We start from the raw sequence: 19,858 nt of genomic DNA, 5'->3' as shown, positions 1-19,858 counted from the left end.
TCTAAAATCATCCGCACAATGAAAATTTTCAGTTAAACAATTTTACCTCTGCCTGTATCGACCTTTGGTCATGGCCAAAGTGAGGAAAAAAGAACACGTTTACTGTACTTTGCTTCTGAGTTTTTACTTTCACACGTCAAACATTATATAATTGTTGATAAATAAGATTAAATATCTTTAGAATTTTTGGTTTACACCTTTTTCTACTTCATAACCTTCCTTGGAGTTGTACATATATACTCTATATATCTTTCTGTCTGTGTGCCGATGATTAGGCAACTAGAAGGACACAAAAAGAAGAAAGTCAGCTGCTTACCGCACAGCTGTCTCTTAAGGCATCAAACTTGCGCTGTATCTCATCCCTGTGAGCCTGGCAGGTTTGAAAGGAAAGAAAATGCAAAGTGACAATTTCAGCACTTGGATTATATAACATTGAACACACACAAGTCTAAGGTCTCTATTATTTATTCTGTTTCTCTCACTCTGAGCACAGTGATTTCCTCCTCAGCCTCTGCAGTGGTTTCCTCCAGCTCAGTCTTGGCATGCTGCAGCTGACTCTCCAGAGCACGGCGAGCCGCCTGCAGGTTACTGATCTGAGACTCACGCTCCTGCAGCGAGAGAGTCAAGTCCGTCACCTGACGCTTGATCTCCAGCTTCTGCTCTTCGTGTTCGAGCCCAATCTGAGACAAAATAACATTTTAAAAATGTGAAATCATTCATTCGACATTTGCTGTTTAATACAACATCTCAGCTCTTATATTTGTGTCTTTTTATAAAGAATATTTTTCAAATATAACCAATATGTTTTTTTTGAGGAATACGTGTGCCCTAAATTACAATTAACCAATTATGGTTTTTAATTTGTATTTTTAACAATGAATTCAATTAACTTTAATTCAAGTTTTAAGTTACCATCAAAAAGTGCACTCAAAGTGAGTTTCTTAGCTTAACAAAAATTAATCACCTCTCTTAGCCTAGTTTCCAACTCCAACACGCGGCTCTTGTTGGTTTGCTCCTGCTGACTCATCTTTTCTAAGTGCTCCTCCAGTTTTGCATTTTGGGCCTCCAACTTCCCGGCCTGAGATTCTAAGTAGAACTTCTGCTGGCGGAGCTCGGAGATCATTTCTTCCTGGGCTTTCCTGTCTCATATCAAAAACATCTTGGTAAGAAAATGAGTTTTGTTACAGAATTTTTATCAAGTTATTGTAGCCAGAGCAGACCCAGAAGTTTGAAATAATGTTAATGTCCAAATATACGTACATGTTTTTTTGAGTGTAGATGCTGCTGTTGGCAGCCAGCTTGTTGGCCTCAGACAGCTCAGATATTCTTTGCTCCAGACTGTTCATCTTGGAGTCCATGGCATTTATTGTCTGGAACAAAACGTTTTACGCTGTTATTTTCTTTACATAATAGCAGAGGCTTAATTTGGCATCTAATTGTTAACCAGGATTATTTAAAAGTATAAATATCTGTCAGTGTGAGAGATAGTTGCTCTCTGGTCAGCACATACCGCCTTCTGTTCACTGATGATGCTGCACTTCTCCCGCACCTCCTCCTCATATTTGCTCTGACTGGATTCCAGCATTTCCTTATCAGCCATGTCCGCCTTCATCTGAGTCTCAAGAACCTGGTCCACAAAACCAGAGGAGAACTATGAATAAACACTACCTCAAACAAAGATGTTGAGCCCAAGAAAAGAAACCTTTATTTTGTCTTCATAAAGCTTCTCCTTCTGCTTCAAATGAGTCTCTAACCGCTGGGCTGTGGCTTGTGTTTCCCGCAGATTCTCCTCAAGCTCCTATCCAAGGTAAAACACCTTTTTCATGCATATGTTCTTCTTGTAAAAGTAAGAAAAGGTTGGAAATATCAACATATGCAAACAATAAAATAATTCTGAACATATACATTACATTTTAGATTTAGATGGTGTTATGTAAAATTGTACTTCCTCCACAAAGACAAAGATGAGCTATGTTTATCTCACACCTCCTCTGATTATTTTTGTTTCACACTTGAGAGGAAATGTGGGTTACCAGAATTTTATCTGCCATCTGCTGGATTTGCTGGCCCTTGCTCTGGAGCTCGTCTTTCAGTTTAGTCTCGCGACGCTCGACTATCTCCAGTCTTTTGACCTGGTTCTCCAATGTTTTCCGGCCATCCTGTCAACAAACACAATTTGAACACCAACAGGCTACATTTGCAAAAAAATCATTCGCTTTTTTCACTTGGTGGTAAACGTGACAGCTGCATCTGTCTGCCTTGTTGGTAACGCTCCAACTGAAAAACTCATTACTCATTAAAGATTATTACACCATGACTTCATTTATGCATGTAGTACAGACTGCATGAACTGTAGTATATACAATGAAGTACATCCATACACACACACAAATAAATGTTACCACAAAAACGGTAAACAAACCTCAGTCTCACGGAGGCGACGCCTGAGACTGTCACTCGAGTCTTCCTTGTTCTGGAGTCTCTCCAGGTCTCGCTCCATGCGATCTTTGGCTATTCTCATGCTTTGAAGATGGTCTGTCGCTTCAGCGCTAGCCTTTACGGCCTTGTCGAAGGGATGTAAAATATCAAATCAAAAATAGTATGATTTTCTTTACCTGCAGGATCGCAGCAGTTAATTGGAATTGTTATAACAACAAATGTACAAAAACCTGTAGCGATACTGTTCACAGGGTTTAAACACTTTTTTAAATGATTTTATTTATTTTTGTATTTGATTTTCATGCAGCCCTGGTCACTTAACTATGTTCTATATAAACACTTAAAATAATTGACTAATTTAATCTGATGACATGCATTACATTGAAAGATTCGATAACAACCCAAAAAAGAGGTTTAACTCTTAGAATGATCTTATAGCTCTGTTATAAAGATGGAAAATAAGATGAAGCCCCTCAATTGAACTAACTTTCCTACTAATTATTTGATAAACCAGCTTCTTCAGTGCACCAGAGAGTAAAATATGGCTCAGTCAAGCCTGAGATGCTGAAACACAGCAAGTGCATGGCAGATTGTTGGATTTTTAATTATTCATCTGTAAGAAATCTGAAGAAGATCAAATCATATATTCCACTAAAGCTGATCTTTTCATAAATACGAGTCAAGCACACATTTGAATATTTTCTTTGGCACAAAAGACTCTCTTTTTCTACAATAAACTTAACATAGATGACAAATAACTGAGGAAAGCAAAAGATGGGTGTTTGCACACTTGTCTGGAAGTGTAAAATCATGTTACGTCATTTGCATTTATGATGTCTTGTAAATTATTCACTGTTTTCCCAACCCAGATTTTCTACCTTTGAAAGCCTTTCCTGTAGATCCTGGATCCTCATCATCTGCTCACTGCTGGCCTTTAACAAAGATGTTTGAAGCCTTTACATTAATGGCATTTTCAATTACATTTAAATGAAAAACTGCTTCTTATTTATATAACAATAAACACATTATATTATCTACCTTCTCTAATTTGCTGATTAGCTCCTCCCCCTCAGCTTTGCCTTGTTCTTTTGCCTGTAAAAAGAGTAAATTAGAAAGTGAGCAGGAAATAATGATCTAAGAAACTGCTGGATAGATGCTGCTTCTGTGAAGCCTGCAGAGACAGAGGTTCATGGTGAAATACACATAATCAAGCTTACTAAGACATGGCCAAAGTATCATCTTTAAGGACCATTGAGGAAATAAATTCATGACCTTCTGCATCCTGTGTTGATAGTCTGTCGCCTTTCTCTTGAGCTCCTCACTGTTCTGCCGAGATTCTTTGAGTTCCGATTCATATAGGTCACTACGACGACGGGCCGCGGACAGGTCTTCCTCCAATTGTCTGATTGAGACCCGCATCTCCTCCAGTTGAGCATGGTACTCCTGCAGAAGAATGTTTTTGAAAGATATAAGCAGTTATAACATTAGAATTACACAATTTTTGAAATAAATGGGCTTTGAATGTGACATTGTTTATCATGAATTATCCAGCGGAAAGTTTTGGTCTTTAAGTGGAGAAAGTTAATATGAAGCATAACCAGAAAATCCCATGTGGCCTCATAGTCAGATAATTACTAATACCACTAGACAGAGTTACTTCATGCATATGTCTGGTAAAGGTTATTAGTCACAGGCAGGCAAGTCTAATTTGTAACTCTTCATTAATTAACATTGGTTCCCTGTCACATGTATGACGGCCCGATTAGGAAAAGTGGCATTGACTTTCTTGGCACTCAAAATGGAGATTAAACAGCTACTGCTTGGCCACTAACTTTATGATTTTTCACTTGCTTTTGTAACCTAGGCTGAAGGCTACATGGAACACCATGTCACTAATGAGGCTTCTCTATGCCTCCTGGGAAATTCTTCTATGATAACAACAGGATAATTGATATTAACATCCTTTTAAAGGAAAAACGAGGTCAGTTAGATGATGTTGTCCTTGAGAAATTCCTTCAATAATATGTATGTTAACAATCATATTCAAAGTGCTTATGGGTCTTAGTGTGTCTTGTGCTACCGAAATGCATCCCTTCCCGATTACTCGTGAAGTGTTTTTGCAACACTGTATTACTGCCGTTTGAAATTCCTCAACACAACATTCATATGGTGAAGCGTGGGGGGTGTTTTTCAAGATGAAGTGCTGGATTTAGCTGCATAAATACCTTGCTCAGAGGCACCAATGGGACCACAAATGCAATATAAGATGTTAACCTTCAACTGCACTCATTTCCAGATGAATTGCAAAAATCCCTTGCAGAAAACGTTACTTGCATTCATTTATATATTTAATTTGAGAAGAATTTTCTGAGGTGCATCCACACAAGATGAAGAGTAAATGTTTAAACAGATTACAGTCAACTGTCAAAGATGAACAACAAGAAAAACACAGATGGCACTTAGTCATGATCTTAATAGATTCCGTCATTTAGAATTTTTGATTCCACCACAAACCCTTTTACAATGGAAATTCAATTACACAATTTTCTTGAGGATGAAGTCACGATAAATACTACAAAATATTATTTTAAATCCTTTGAAAAATAATTGTTGTGACTATAGTTCATACATTCTTATTGCACACTATCATCCAAGTGGGTGAGGAAAATAAATCAGCCTACACTAAGCAGTGTGATCAAAGGAATACCAAAGTGAGCCAGATTTATGACAGCTAGATAATCTCAGAGCCACTGAATCCATTCCTGTCAGTTTGGATATTTAACTGGATGCTTATACTTATCTAGAGGCCTCATACAGAGGCTTTGAGTCAATGAAAAATGAATGGTCACATCAAAATAACAAACATATGTGAAGTCACATGTGCAATATCTCACACAACCTGGTCATCAATTAGCTTGGCATTGTTTAACTGCAAACTCTGTCATAAATGTTAACTTCTTATTATATTATTATATATACAGTATATATACTATTTTTTTTAAGGTAGTCACAGATAAAAAGGTTTGTGAAAAGGTCATTGTGAATATTAGATTGCTCTCCCCCAAATGTCAAAGAAAAAAACATTTTTTTTACTTTTCTAAGTTATATGGTTTTAAGAATTATTTAAAGAACTTGAACCAACATTAATCCCTGATTTACATATCACACATCATAACATCCATCTTTAACACTGCATCTCAATATCCTGTTCTTTGAATGTTTTATGTTTTTTTCTAAACTGGTAAGTAAGTAAGTAAGTAATTCATATTTATAGAGCGCTTTTCTAGACCAGGGTCACAAAGCACTTAAACAATCAAAAAAAGACTTGAAAAAGATATACTAAAAAGGACTCCATCAAGCGCAAAGAGAGAGGAAGATCATTCCAAAGCATAGAAGCAACAGCCTGGAAGGATTTCTCTCCTCTGGTCCTGAACCGTGTACGAGGAACCATCAGTAGATTCTGTTCCACAGAACTCAGAGCCTGAGCTGGAGTGTAAGTCTGGATCAGATCAGTGATAGGTTGATCCTGAAAGAAACTGGCAGCCAGTGAAGAGTTTAAAGGATCGGAAAAATGTGAGTTCTTCTACTAGAGCGGGTCGGAATTCTCGCTGCAGAGTTCTATATCAACTGCAGGCGAGACAGCTCCTTCTTATTAAGACATGAAAACAGACTCTTGCAATAGTCCATAAGAGAAGACACAAACGCATGGATAACAAGCGACATCATGTTGTGAGTTTCCTAAGTTAAGAGATTTTTCTCAGTTGAGGAAAACAGTTTCTGGTCAGTTTTCTACAGTCTTGAACTAGAGACATGTCTTTGCCAAATACAACACCCAGGTTTCTCAGGCTCAGTTTGACACACTGACCTAAGTCACCTAATAACTGACCCAACCCTGGAACCTTATCATCAGGAGCAATAACCAGAGTTTCAGTTTTGTCCACATTTAGTTGCAAAGTTTTTTCACTTAGCCATTGCTTAATTTCTAGAAAACAATTTACTAAGCTGTTCAGCCTCTGGGGCTCAGTTGGATCAAAAGAGCATTAGAGCTGGATGTCATCAGCAAAATGTGATAAGAAACATCAGGAAATCTCTGAATGATTTACCTAGGGGAATCAAGTACAGCAAAAACAATAAAGGACCCAGAACAGAACCTTCAGGGTTCTCTACACAACAGATTCGTTGATTCAGACCTCATTTGATTGGCAGATACAATGAAACTGCGCCCAGAAAGGTATGACGAGAACCATTGTAATACAGACCCAGACAGTCCCACTTCATCCCTCAGTCTTCTCAGCAGAATCTGGTGATCAACTGGGACAAAGGCTGAGGACAGATTCAAAACCAGAAAAGTGTATTGACCCGAATCAGCCGACATCATGATGTCACTGGACACTTTCAGTAAGGCTGTCTCCGTAGAGTGATGTTTGCGGATGCCAGACTGAAACTTCTCATGGATGTTGCTCTGATTCAGGAACAAAGACAGCTGCTCAGACACCACCTTCTCCAAGATCTCCAAGAGGGAGCTTAGAAATAGGCCCCGGAAATTTCTGAGGTCAGTCGGGTCTAAGCCTTACTTTTTGAGCAAAGGCTCCACAATGGCATGTTTGAATGCATTGGGAAAAACCCCTGTGGAAAGGGAGAGGTTTACCATATTGGTAACCCAGGGGCAAATTACATCAAACACTTTGATGAAGAGCCTACATGGAAGGACGTCGTCTGAGCAAGAGGAGGGTTTCATCTTGTACACCAGTGCTGAAACATCACCCAGAGATACAGCACTGAAGGAAGACCACGAGGAGGAGACAGGCTCAGTAACAGCAGGGGTTCCACTCACAGGGGGAGAGATTTTCTCTTTAAACAATTTCATTTTCTCAATGAAAAATCGCAACAATGCATTGCTGTTAGCTTCACGGAAGACAGGCGTGATTTGAGGAGCAGGAGACACGAGAGAATTAATCGTGTCAAACAACACTTTGGGGTTTTTCTTTTTAGCTGCTACCTGATGTAATGCGATCTGGCAGTTTCCACCATCTCATTGTATGAAGACATAAGATCCCTGAGGTAAAGTATGTGCACCTTACGTTAAGTAGACTTCCAGAGACGCTCAGTCTTTCGACAAAGTCTCTTCACACTTTTACATTTGAATTCACAACTTTTGTAGAATAATTATATTATGATATATTGGGGTGTTTTCATGATTATTATTTCTCATCACTAAATGTACACCGTACTTTCAGCAAGTTTATATAAAAAGTCAATAAAATCCAACATAATACATGTTTATAATGTAACAGTGTGGTTCTCAATGGAGTATGATTTAAAATATTACAATAACAAGTTAGATAAACGATGATACAACCATAAATCTAGCGATGTGAATTGTATATTAAGGCCAAGGCCCTAACAACTCATCACGACATCCTGCCCACTGCATCAGCGCTTCTTTCATTTGTAGGTATATGGCTCTCATCACCATGGCAACTGCACACTGAATCCATTGCTGGTTCTCCAGCTCGGGTACAGGCAGTGTAGAGGGGAAACAGGTTCAATTTTATTAATGCTTTAAAATGAAAGTTGTATCTGATGCTAATACACCAATACTTTGTGTATAAACTGATATATGTTAATATGTGTAAGTGAACTTTACAAAAGGGAAAAAATGTACATTATACTCCTAAGTATGTGTAACATTGTGTAATTTGAGAATGACTATAGTCCTGTTTTCAATATTATTGTTATTTATCTGTTTATTCCTCTATTCTTGCAGTTTATGTAAATAAGCATCTGCAATAGGAAATATTTCTGGATGTTTCGTGGGCGTTTGTTTTACTGCAACTAATGTTTAAAAGTCCAGCCCCAGTATTGTGTATCTAAATAGCACTCACACCCCACACACTCGCCATGTGGACTTGACCTGTTCAATATGAATACTAATAGAAAATCCTGTTCCATGCATCCAAAATAAGAGAAGGGATGTGATTTGAATTTCTAGTTTTCTGTGATAATTATCATCAAAATGAGAAATGTAAAAAGATTGTTTTGCATCCAATTCAGTCATCAGTGTCACTGACAAGAGAATAAAATCTATGTTGTCTCTCATGATGACTCCACAAAGCTGATAATTCAATGATCAACCTCTTAGTGTTATCAACCAATTTATCTTGCCTTTCCTTTCTTAAAGTGGAGAAAAATAATCCAAATAGGCAATAGAAAATGTTGTGTTTCAAGTTAAAGAACAAATGTACCATATTTACTGAATTATTCAGCTATTACCAACAATATTAAGGCTAGCATAAGACCCTTTAAGAGATCAAAAATAGTATTTGTAAAACTGCTGACACTATATTCACCACTTGCAATTCAGATCTGACATCTTTTGTTTATGTCTTATGGATAAATCAATGTCCAACATGTATCAGACATGTAAGTCAGTTTTTGAGCTAATAATATAAAAGTATATGTTGATTTTAGAGCGATTTGCTGTGGTAAAAATATATAATTTGTCACACTAATTTCTGGAGCAAGATTACAGTTCTCACTCACACACAACCCACGCTGACAGCATCTCTTCACTGTTTGTTTGTCCAGTCTAGTTGAGCCTTCTGCTTCTCATTTTCTCACTGCAAGGTGTTACAAACGTACTTTTAGATTAAAGGGTAACATCTGCTTGCCTGTGACTTTCATGATTCATTTCATTTGATCATCCAAATAATGTATTCCAGTGTGACATCATGGTACATCTATCTTAAGATGTCGCATTAATTCACAGAACAAACTGAATCCTACCTGCTCTTTAATTTCCTGAAGCTTGTTGCTCTGCTCCCTGATATCATGGAGAAGTTGTAGTGCTTTGTCATCTTCTTGTGTCACTTCCATTCGAGCTTGTTCCAAACTTCGTTTCAGACTCTATAACGGAGACAAAAAAAATTCCAAGTTGTACAATAGCATCAGTGTAACTGTAAGACATTCAGCAACAACAACAACAACACAAGATTCAGTCAAAAGGTTATTAACTATGTTAAGGTATACTGTTGTTGTTTGGGTTATTATAAAGTGATGGATTTAAGTGATGGACTTATACATTTCTATATTCTACAGATTAATTGTTCATGGTGGAAATGAGACTAGTTATTGAGATAAGAGCAGAAGACATCAACATTTCATACACTGCATTCTGTAATGTAAGTCGCCAGGTCCTGTTCAAGGATGGTTCTCTGAGTTTCTGAGGCCTTTAGCTCTATGTCCTTTTGTTGCAGAACTGACTCCAAGTCAGACATCTTTCTTTGGACTAGTGAGATCTCCTGCTCAACCTGCACACAAGAACAGAGCACAGGCTTGGAGTAAAACTGTATTTAAAGACCTAAGCAGCAGTTTTGAACCAACCCTAACCCAACCTAACCTAATACTCTATTTTTTTTTGTATTTTACGATTGTTTAAGAATGCACAATAACATGCCATGTATGAAAATAAATTGCTTTTAGAGCTTCCTGTAAACTTTCTTCTTTTTTTTTTTACTTTTTTGGGTTATAAGACACTGTTGGGAGCCGGACCATGAAAAGACTAGACACATGATTTCAGTACTTTGAAGTTTAGGATTGAAAATACATTTTATAAAATTATTAAGCTTTCATTTTGGAAAATAAACAACAGGTAAAACTTGGACATCCAAATGAGCGTACATGCACCAAACATGAGATTTACTGTATATACTGTAGTTGTCACTGCACAGATATTTTTTTAATATGCTCATTTTTTTAATATGCCACCTGCCATTGCCTTGGAGAAACAATCTTTGCAGATTTTGGAAAAAGTATTCCGGCCAGTTTACCTTGTATTTGTAAATAAATAGATTAGTTTGGTTATTGGCCCAAGAAATTGATAAACAAAATATCACAATTTATTGTAGAGTATTATAACAAGTCGTATAAGTGTTATCCTCTTGTTTATTCTGTATTACAGTTTACAATGCAATTACCTTCACAATCATATTAGTCAAATTATTTATTCAGTACTTTTTGAAGAGTCATTCATGTTTAGTTTTTTTAGGTTTTTCATCTTGAATGTATTCCACATCTCTACGCTTGCTAATGCTTTTTGTACCAACATGGTCACATGATTGTTTGAAGTTTTTTCATCTGTAACCAGATAATAGCAAGTATTTTTGGATTTTCTAGTAGTGCTCCATCTATAGAGCTGAACATAACAGCGTCTATCTTTTTATTAGGTCTGGTAGTTTCAGAATTTGAGACTGGATGAACGGATGATTTTTCACAGTGTGAGTAAACTAACGATAATTCCAACTGTCCATATTCTGTAAGTATGTATAAATTGATTAAAATCCTTTTGAAAAGAATATCTTACCATCAGTGGAGTAATACCTGTGACATGTGTCCAGCAAGTCGTCCTTTTTGGTGTTAAAATGAGTTTCCAAAACAGACGCTCTTAACCAGAGAGTCAATAAATGGTGTTGGAACTGGAGAAAAAAAAGAGATAATATATATTAACATTTATTTTTTAAAAGGTAAAGGAAGAATATTTTGATTTTCTTTCTAATTGTACTTTCGCCGGGCATACTGTAACTCTCTTTTCTTTGGCCTCCCTCAAAAGTCCCTCCATAAACTCCAAATGGTACAGAACTCAGACCCCCGTATAATCCCAAAGACCCCCACATCTCATAAGCACCTCCTCTGGCTCCCCATCATATGATATATAATATAATGAATCAAATACATACTCCCCCCTACCTGTGACCTCCTGCACACCATCACTCCACACTTAACCTCCACAAATGTAATACTATTTTAAATACAAACTTAAAATTCACCTGTTCTAGTTCATATACCCCCCACAAACTATTTACTGTCATTGTCATGTTCTATCGTGTGGAATTAATGCTAATGGTTTGCTATCATGTGATTTTATTGTTTTTTTTGGAGTACTTGAGTTTTTTAAATGCACTTTTCAATGAAATGCATTATTATTTATATTTATTTTTTAATCAAATAGATTTAACGATTAGCTAAAATTATATAAAATAACTTTAAATACAAAAAGATGACATGTTCAGCACATTCCGTGCCATTTTAAATATTAATAACATGCCATTTCCAAGATGATCACACAGTAGTGGCAAGATTTTATCATGATTTTGTGCCATATGAGTAATGTACTACGCAAGCTAATGTTTGTGCAATTTCCCGTTAAATAATCTATAAATACATTTATTGTGTTCACATGGCATCCTCTTCAACCACCACTGGATATATTTGGCAGCTTTTGTGATGAGGAGGCAGGCAGAGAGATGAGCGACAGGGAGAATATCTATTTAAAGCTTTGCTCACCACCCACTCCTCCTTACATGAACATGCGCATGGTGATTTTTTTTTTTAAAGATGTTTATTAAAGTAGTGTTACCAAACACAACGTTGTCCTATTGTGGCTGGTAATGTATCTGTTTTCTCATTACCACTGCTTTCACACCAAATATAAACATAATGACCATGAACAATGAATCAGAGAACAAAACAGGAACAATAGTGTTATTCATTCAGGATTGAATGACCCCTCATGGACGAGTTAATATCCTCAGCATTTATAAATCCATACTGGCCTTTTGTCTGGCTAAGAAAGAAAGACTGGTTAAGATTTATATATAATAATTATATTCACAAATGTATATTATAGCTGACGGTCTTAGATGTGTGACTACATCGCTTTCTTAAAGCGGTTTCCCCCTGGTCACTTTTACCAACATCAATCACTTGAATGCTTTGGACTGAAAAAACAGTATTAGTTGGGGTTGTGTGTGTGTGGGGTATCCACCCTGCCTTGTCGTTTCAATCAAATAAATATTTAAATTCGATTTTTTTCATATCTATCTTATAATTGCTTACAAATTCCACAACTTAAAAGTAGCAAACACCTCTATCTACCTTAGACTTATTTTGACCAACAGAAAATTAAAAAAAAAAAGTGAAAAATTTACATCACAGTCACAAAGTTTGCATAAGAATCTGCATTGTTTGAAAAGCTAATTAATCTGCCTAAATATAATAGACACTTGTTGACTAAGTGTCTGGCTCAAGGACAAAATGACACAATCATATCTAGACACAGGATTGAACCAACAACATCTGAGCCACAAACCAACTCTAATTCGTCCAGTTGCCTCGCTTTGGATCGCTCTAGAACAGTCAACTTCTGAGCTATGCCGCCCCCATTGAAAAATCATTGTTTTACATAAGGCCATGACAAGGCTGAACAACAATCTGTGCATAAGATGACAGTTACAGGTAATCAAACCATGTCTCTCCAGCTGGGACGCTGGCAGTTTTCCTCCAGACTTCAGAGCTGCACTTGACAGCCCATAATGATCTGAATCACTACACTCTGTAGCTTTGCCCCTCATCTTCAACATTTGCAGACAGTTAGGTTTAATTTAAATAATACTTGAGGTAATAAAAATAGAAAAATAACTTTCAACTTTCAAACTACTTTCTATTCTCATTACAGCAACCAGCATGCTATGTATACCTGCAGCAATTGGCATAGTACATATCAAAATATCACAACAACAACAACATCCATGTTAAAAATACTTTTTAATCAAGAGATCTTCTCCGTGGGATGCATGCTGTGTTGTGAGTCAGAGTTGTTGAAGAGGAGGAAAGTGTGGAGAGGTTTCATCCTAGTTATGGTGTTGGTCTACATTCAGTGTACTGCGAATCACAAGCCTTTGCTTGATCTCTCCAAATTCCTCTATGGAGTCACTTTTCTAAATTAGGTAAATGATAATTAATGCAAATAACAATGGGAGAAGACAAATGTCCATATTCATATACATGCAGTGTAAAACATGTGTTTGTTCTATACAAAACAAGTAACTATTTTAAAAAGAGAATTAAACCTCAAAAGGCAAAATACCAGTGTGAATAGGATTTAGTTTAGCTTTACATTATTTCAGCTTGAAATAATGTAAGGTAACCACATTTTCAGTTTGTAACTATGGTGTTATTTCCCAGACATTGCTTTTAATTTTTTAAAGCTGACTGCCCTCAGGAGGTTTTTTTCTGTGGCCAATGTTCCGTCAGATGAAGCATTTAAAAAGAGCTTAGGATTCAAACATTAAAGAATATGTTTCAAAATAGTCAGTATGATGAAGCAATTATAATAACATGTTTGTCATTCTTTATTGCAGATTCTAGGCAATTTTCTAGCGGGAAGTTGTTTTATAAATTGGTGTTTGTTTTATATAATTTATAATTTAACTAACATTTAGGGATTCAAAAAAAGTTCCTTATATTGATTTCAAAATCTTGTGACGTTTAGATTTGACCGGGCATTTGCAGAGAGGTATACACACATCTTATACTGAGGCTTCAAACCATATTTTCAAATGAACGCTAATTCAAACTGAGTAAGAAGAGTCTCTCTTAAGGTACATCAAATCAATGCTTTGATTTGGAATACAGGCAACGCTTTTTTTGGTTTACAATAAGCATAGTCAATTGTCAAAAAACTTCCACTGATCTCGCCATTAATTATCTAACATTAAAATGCCTCATTTCTTAATGATTCCAAATGTAGGTCAGAATCAAAGCATTGTTTCAAAGTGGGGTTTTGTAACATCGGTAAGTTTAAGTTTATTCATGAAGCAGGTTATTCTAAAGAAATTAAAAAAAAGTCTCAAAAGGGATTTCAGCAGACAGGTTAACACAGCGAACTCTATGAAAGTGAAGTGAGAAGTTGAAGAGTACTTGAAACATCAGGCACACCATAGATCGAGCAGAGGTGTGGGCTTCTAGAGGAGGCTTCACAGTATGTAATGCATACTTGAGTACAAAAAGCGTCTTTTTCATCACTGTAATCACAACTGGCGTCGACAGTGGTACATTTGATTTGCAGAGTGAGACTACTTATCCGTTTACACAGGTGTCTCTAACTCATCCAGTACCACTTAACATAAGGAAACCATAGGACTGGATAGATGACAGATGTTCCAGCACCCATCTCTTACAATTGAAACAAAAGATGGAATACAGCTGCCACCTTGAATCAAACATGAACAAAAACGACTGCATTTACAATATTCAAAACACCTTCTTCTAATCTTCCATTATTACTTTTCTCAAATCCAAATAGTATTTTTGCTCTGCTATAAACATCCATCACTACTATAATTTGTTTCAGCTGAATAGACGCCAGCGAAAACAGCGAGCTTCCTTCACCTCTCTTCTTCCCCCAGCAAATCCTGCTGTTACCATAGAGATGTATCCTTGCATCCATAGTCTTCTTATCATACTTTTTTTTACTGACTTGTAAACGGGTAACGCTTTTGCACATGCATTTTGACATTGACATTTTTTTTGACCCAAAGCCAACGCAAATGACCTGTGTCTGATTATTTATTTAGTGATTGCTCCAGCCTTAATAACCATGCATTTGAAGATTTGTGTCAACCTCCAAACAATAATGTGTATTTTATGATAACATCAACAAATGACAAAACAGCTGTTTTGGTGAAATCAGCTGGGCACACTGTGTCAAAAACTTGTCGAGCAAACAAAAAAGCAGCCTCTCAGTGTCGTGACCAAGAATCACACTTGTGGTTGAGAGACAAGATACAGCTTCTGCGGAAGCTTGGTGCAACTAACACTGTCTCTTCACTTGGTGCATGTGTCAATCAAGCTATCAATCAGACACCAGTTCCAGAATTCTCAAGCCACGAGCAGAATTTAATTACAATTCACATGCAATACAAACAGCCATTTCTAAACACTTAATATTGACAATTCAAAATCACTTACTTGGAGACTGCTAGAGCAAGTAGGTTTCCTACAAGCTCCTTAGATGCAGCACATCCTCGTTCAGTCAGCATGCGCATGTGGGGTCTCCCGTGGAAGCCACCAGCCAGAATGAGAGATTCGCTGGTTCATCAAATTTGGGGATGTCATCCTCACGAGGGAGAGAGCCGACCCGAACCTAGCATAGAGAGATGAGCTGTGGCAGGACAGAGAGCTGCGAGGCAACAAGCGCAACCGGAGATTACTTATTACAAAGAGATGAAGAGGAGGAGAGCGTTACTACAGAGCGATAGCGTTGTAGAGAAATGCAGCAGAGGGGCGATTACATTGCAAGTCAAAGGAGCTCACAGTTCTGTCAGTAGCTCACCACCACCCAACTCCTTCTCCCTCTCTCTTACTGCAGCAGCCGTCACTAATCACATAATATATTCAGTTTGAAATACTCTGAGTGGCTCATACATAAGGATAAATCATGTTTGAAATATTTCCTGTAAATATTCAGAAATGTGGATATGAATATCAGCAACAAAAGAAACTGAAAACATGAACATATTTGACATAGGGAACAAAAACTTAAGTACAATTTTGAATTAGGTAAGTTTTAAATTAGATGTATTATTTACAAGCATGTCGTTGGTCGTACATTTTAGGTCTCAATTAGACCTGCAGGAACTTTTTTCCAAGGTCAGGCTGGCATGTACAGCCTTCAGCCTTTAGGCTTCTGCATTGTAACCACTGTCAAGGTCAGGTCAGAATAATTTTAGGGAGTATAAAAATAAACATAAGTAAATCACATGATTGAAGTTGCACAAACGTTACGAAATATAATGTTTTATTAATTATAAAGCTAAAAAAATATATGTACCTATTGGGTTCGTATTTTTGCATTTTTATGTTTTAATTATAATGTTTGTATTTTTGATCTGATTGTTAAATAAAATGTTGGTATATACACCATATGGAAATTGGCAAAAGATTATCTAAGAACTTAAATATGACGCAGCACAGTGGTTTACTAAAATGATTTTAAAGTAAAGGTAAATCTGTAAATAGTTTGTGCACTGGATTAATTTTCAGTTGCTAATTGTATAAATAATCCTCTTTCCTATGACAGCAAACTAATCAGGAAGAATTACTGGTGTAGCTTTAATGTCATAGCCTGACATAATTTAATTGTCTAGCACATGGATATTCATGCTTTTACACTAATGACACTTCATTGCTGTCATTTAAAACACAGATCCAAAGCTCTTTCCTGCCAAGACTGTGCCATGTTAACAAGAGAAGGTTTTTAAAGGTGAGGTCGCCAAAATGCAGAACTAATCATTGCTTTCTTTAACACAGCAGCAATGAGTTGTTGTGAGGTCACATTACAAGATTATATAAGACATAAATAAAGGATAACAATCAATAATTTATGAGATGAAGTTTGATGACAAAATGCAATAAAAATGTAATACTTAATAATCATCATCCCTACACACGGGCCATAAACTTGCTATTCACTGAAAGTCAAGTACATGACTATGAATTATTAGATTAAGCTGTCCGTTATCATGAACTAGAATCGGTAGAAATGTTCATCTGACATACCTGTAGGCCAGATGGAAAAACTAGTACTTTTGCAGGGAAGAAATAAATGTGAAAAATTAAATAAACGGTTATATTTGGGGGTTGGATTTAAGAAAAATATAAATTCTTAAGAGAAACTAAATTGTATTCTTAATTTCTCCAAACATGCCTCAAAAATACTCTCAATCATCATCTTGTCAAAAGTCCCACTCAGTTCCTATACATTAATTCAATAAAAAACAATCTAGCATCTACTCCAGCCATGAAGGTCTTAGGGATATGTTTTTATAACATAGTTTACTGTGTAATGATCAGTTGCACACTTGAAATTAGTGAATGCTTACCTACTTCTATCCAAAGCTATCTAGCCCCAAAAAGATTAGCATTCAACATCAGGCAATGAACTGTACAAAAGAATGGAACATCTAGAAATGTTCACTAGTTGGAATTTTTTATAGCTTTCCAAATTCCCACTCAGCTAAATATATCAAACATCATGACTCTTGTACTCTGATACTCAAAATAGCAAATACTGTCTCCCACTCAAGCCTACAAACCACTATGCTCCAAAAACTCACCAAGTACAGGCAATTTCATGTTGTGCGTTTTCTTGGTTGCTATATGTTCATATTCTATAGAAGTAACATGTTGAAAACACTAAAGAAAACATGTTAAATGTGTGTCATCAACTAACTGACCCAGATAAACAATTAATATCTCTGTTTAATTGCTATTTACAAATTAAAGTATTCGATTAAGTAAAATAAGAAATGGACTTTTAAACCCTTGTAACAATATCATTGAACTTCATAAAATGTTAATATTAGAAATGAAAATGTTCAAATGAGTGTACTGCCCTCTACAGTCGATTCAATGGAATAGTACTTCTTACCATATATTAAGTCATTAAACCCATAGCATAAACAACATGAACATTAATCTATTTTGAATAATATTTTATTCTTCATAAAAGTAAGATTATTTATGCTATTCGTATTATCGCATTTTTTTCCCAGGTGTATTTCAGTAGTCACACTTATCTACACTAGATGGCGGTATTATCAATAGAATAATGTCTATCGACGCAAACATTGGAACCACCAAAACAAGTGTTCGCTATCGTTGATTGTAAATGTCTTAACTTTTCACAATGTTGTATTATTTTACCACATCAAATCAGAACTGTTTTTGTTTGAATATAACCTTTGAAAAAATGAGTCACAGTAAACACAAACAGGTTGAATTGTAAGTAAGTAAGTAAGTAATTTTTATTTGTATAGCGCTTTTCCATACCAGGGTCATTGTATGAATTGTATTTGGTTATCCTTTTTCAAACAAACAAACAAAATTCCACAGAAATCCGGCAGCCACATCAAACCAAGAGAGATGACGTGGTGTTGGATATGATCAGAGCTAGTCAACCATTAATAATTTTTGGCCTTGACCCCCCTTTACCCTGGAGCGACAGCTCTGTACCAGCAGGCTGTGACCCACTTCTTTTGTGCTTTTATTTTATCAGCTCAAGAGGCTTTGTTTGTAATCATTCATTATCAGAGACCACCCACCCCCTTCCTCCTAACCTCAGCTCTCCCCTTCATCCTAACCTCAGCTCTCCCCCTTCACCCTAACCTCAGCTCTCCCCCTTTATCCTAACCTCAGCTCTCCCCCTCCATCCAAACCTCAGCTCTCCCCCTTTATCCCTGCATCGCTACTGTGAGGACCATGAGTCACACTCATGTCTACCCTTCTTATTACATACACAAAATACGCTGTCAATTCTATTTAGAGCAATAAAGTTATGCCTATCTTTTGTTTTCTAAATTTCAAAACATGCATGTTTGTAAACGGACTCAAAGACAATGCTATGGACGTAAACAGATTAGTAGTAAGGATTTAAAAAAAACAAACCTGGACCAATAATGATGAGCCGGCTTAGAAAGCTAAGACCTGCGACAGAAACATATGAACACAAAAAAAGTGTTGGAATGTTGTGAGCAAATCTAATTCATTTGCAATGTTTATGTATTCAAATTGATTTGAAATTAGGAAATAATACAACCCATGGAGATAAAATAAAGGAGTCCAACTTCCATCAATAAACTTTACATACTTGAATAACAATGTATCAATCCTTACATTTTTTATTTTCTATCATATTTTTTATTGGACTATCTCAGTTGATAATAATATTTATGTTATTCCCAAGTTCAAAACATGCAGTATTTAGCACTAAGCTTTTTCACTCGGTAGCTCAACTTTCTATTTAAAGTCATTCTGATATTAGTTTTAAGTTTTGATTTGACTTTTCTAAGGTGAGCCACAGATAATACATTTTAAAAGTGTTAAATGAATATATCTGCAAAATATATAGTTTTAAGTGAGTGTAGGATAATTGTGTTTCTCACGCTACCTGGTTGTTTATATTATTTCTAACCATGTGTATACGTGTATTTTTATACTCATGGAGATAATGGTGGGCTCAGCAGCAGCTAACAGCTAGCAGCTAACAGTTAGCAGCTAACAGCTAGCAGCTAACAGCTAGCTTAAACACACGTGACCCAGCATTATGACACGCCAAATCTTTATTTTGTCCGATTTTAACACAAAGTTCTTAATGGTTGTGACTAAACATTAGAATCATAATTCGTTTTTCCTGGACAACTTTCTAAAAATGTACTTCTTCGACATCATATCCCACCTGTTTGCATGACGCAACCTGTAGTCTGCTCAACTTCTTCCTTTAAAAAGCTGTTACCTGTAGTTACATGTAAAAAAAATGTTTTGGGTAAAAAGGGATTAAAAATAAAGTTTCTTCTGTAAATGTATTTTTAATTAATTAAACGAACATCTGTGTGTGGAACAAAATGTGGCGCTATCCTTCTCAGCCAATAGGAGGATCGTTTGGGACGAGTGGTAGCTGACGTCACGCCCATGGCGGGAACGCGCATGCAATCGGCGCTGAGGATGGAGCGAGCCCGCGCTCATCCACTTGGCCGGTTAACGCCATCCGTGTGACAAGTCCGAACATTATGGCAGACCCGGG

At 36.4% G+C, this 19,858-nt stretch overlaps 1 protein-coding gene across 8 annotated transcripts in view; it reads right to left on the bottom strand.

The window, feature by feature from the left end:
* The window catches only part of citb (citron rho-interacting serine/threonine kinase b), a 31,499-nt gene extending 15,867 nt beyond the window's left edge, over positions 1 to 15,632 (bottom strand). For 2 of the 8 annotated variants that reach the window (XM_087796361.1, XM_087796423.1), the window contains exons 1-15: positions 15,247 to 15,629; positions 10,819 to 10,913; positions 9,606 to 9,749; positions 9,226 to 9,345; positions 3,712 to 3,882; positions 3,478 to 3,531; positions 3,318 to 3,371; positions 2,423 to 2,563; positions 2,034 to 2,159; positions 1,703 to 1,798; positions 1,511 to 1,627; positions 1,261 to 1,370; positions 965 to 1,139; positions 483 to 680; positions 317 to 370 (exon numbers count right to left, since the gene is read on the bottom strand). In XM_087796361.1, coding sequence (XP_087652487.1) covers positions 317 to 370; positions 483 to 680; positions 965 to 1,139; positions 1,261 to 1,370; positions 1,511 to 1,627; positions 1,703 to 1,798; positions 2,034 to 2,159; positions 2,423 to 2,563; positions 3,318 to 3,371; positions 3,478 to 3,531; positions 3,712 to 3,882; positions 9,226 to 9,345; positions 9,606 to 9,749; positions 10,819 to 10,827 — 1,569 coding nt within the window. In that variant the 5' untranslated portion in view covers positions 10,828 to 10,913; positions 15,247 to 15,629. Of the gene's footprint in view, positions 1 to 316; positions 371 to 482; positions 681 to 964; positions 1,140 to 1,260; positions 1,371 to 1,510; positions 1,628 to 1,702; positions 1,799 to 2,033; positions 2,160 to 2,422; positions 2,564 to 3,317; positions 3,372 to 3,477; positions 3,532 to 3,711; positions 3,883 to 9,225; positions 9,346 to 9,605; positions 9,750 to 10,801; positions 10,914 to 15,246 lie in introns of all 8 variants that reach the window. The other 6 variants (XM_087796404.1, XM_087796395.1, XM_087796386.1 and 3 more) reach the window with 5 other exon arrangements.
* Between the last annotated feature and the right edge of the window lie 4,226 nt (positions 15,633 to 19,858).

The sequence above is a fragment of the Callionymus lyra genome, chromosome 1, assembly GCF_982586985.1.
Source record: "Callionymus lyra chromosome 1, fCalLyr1.hap1.1, whole genome shotgun sequence".
Lineage (NCBI taxonomy): Eukaryota > Metazoa > Chordata > Actinopteri > Syngnathiformes > Callionymidae > Callionymus > Callionymus lyra.
This window is presented reverse-complemented; position numbering and strand designations above follow the sequence as displayed.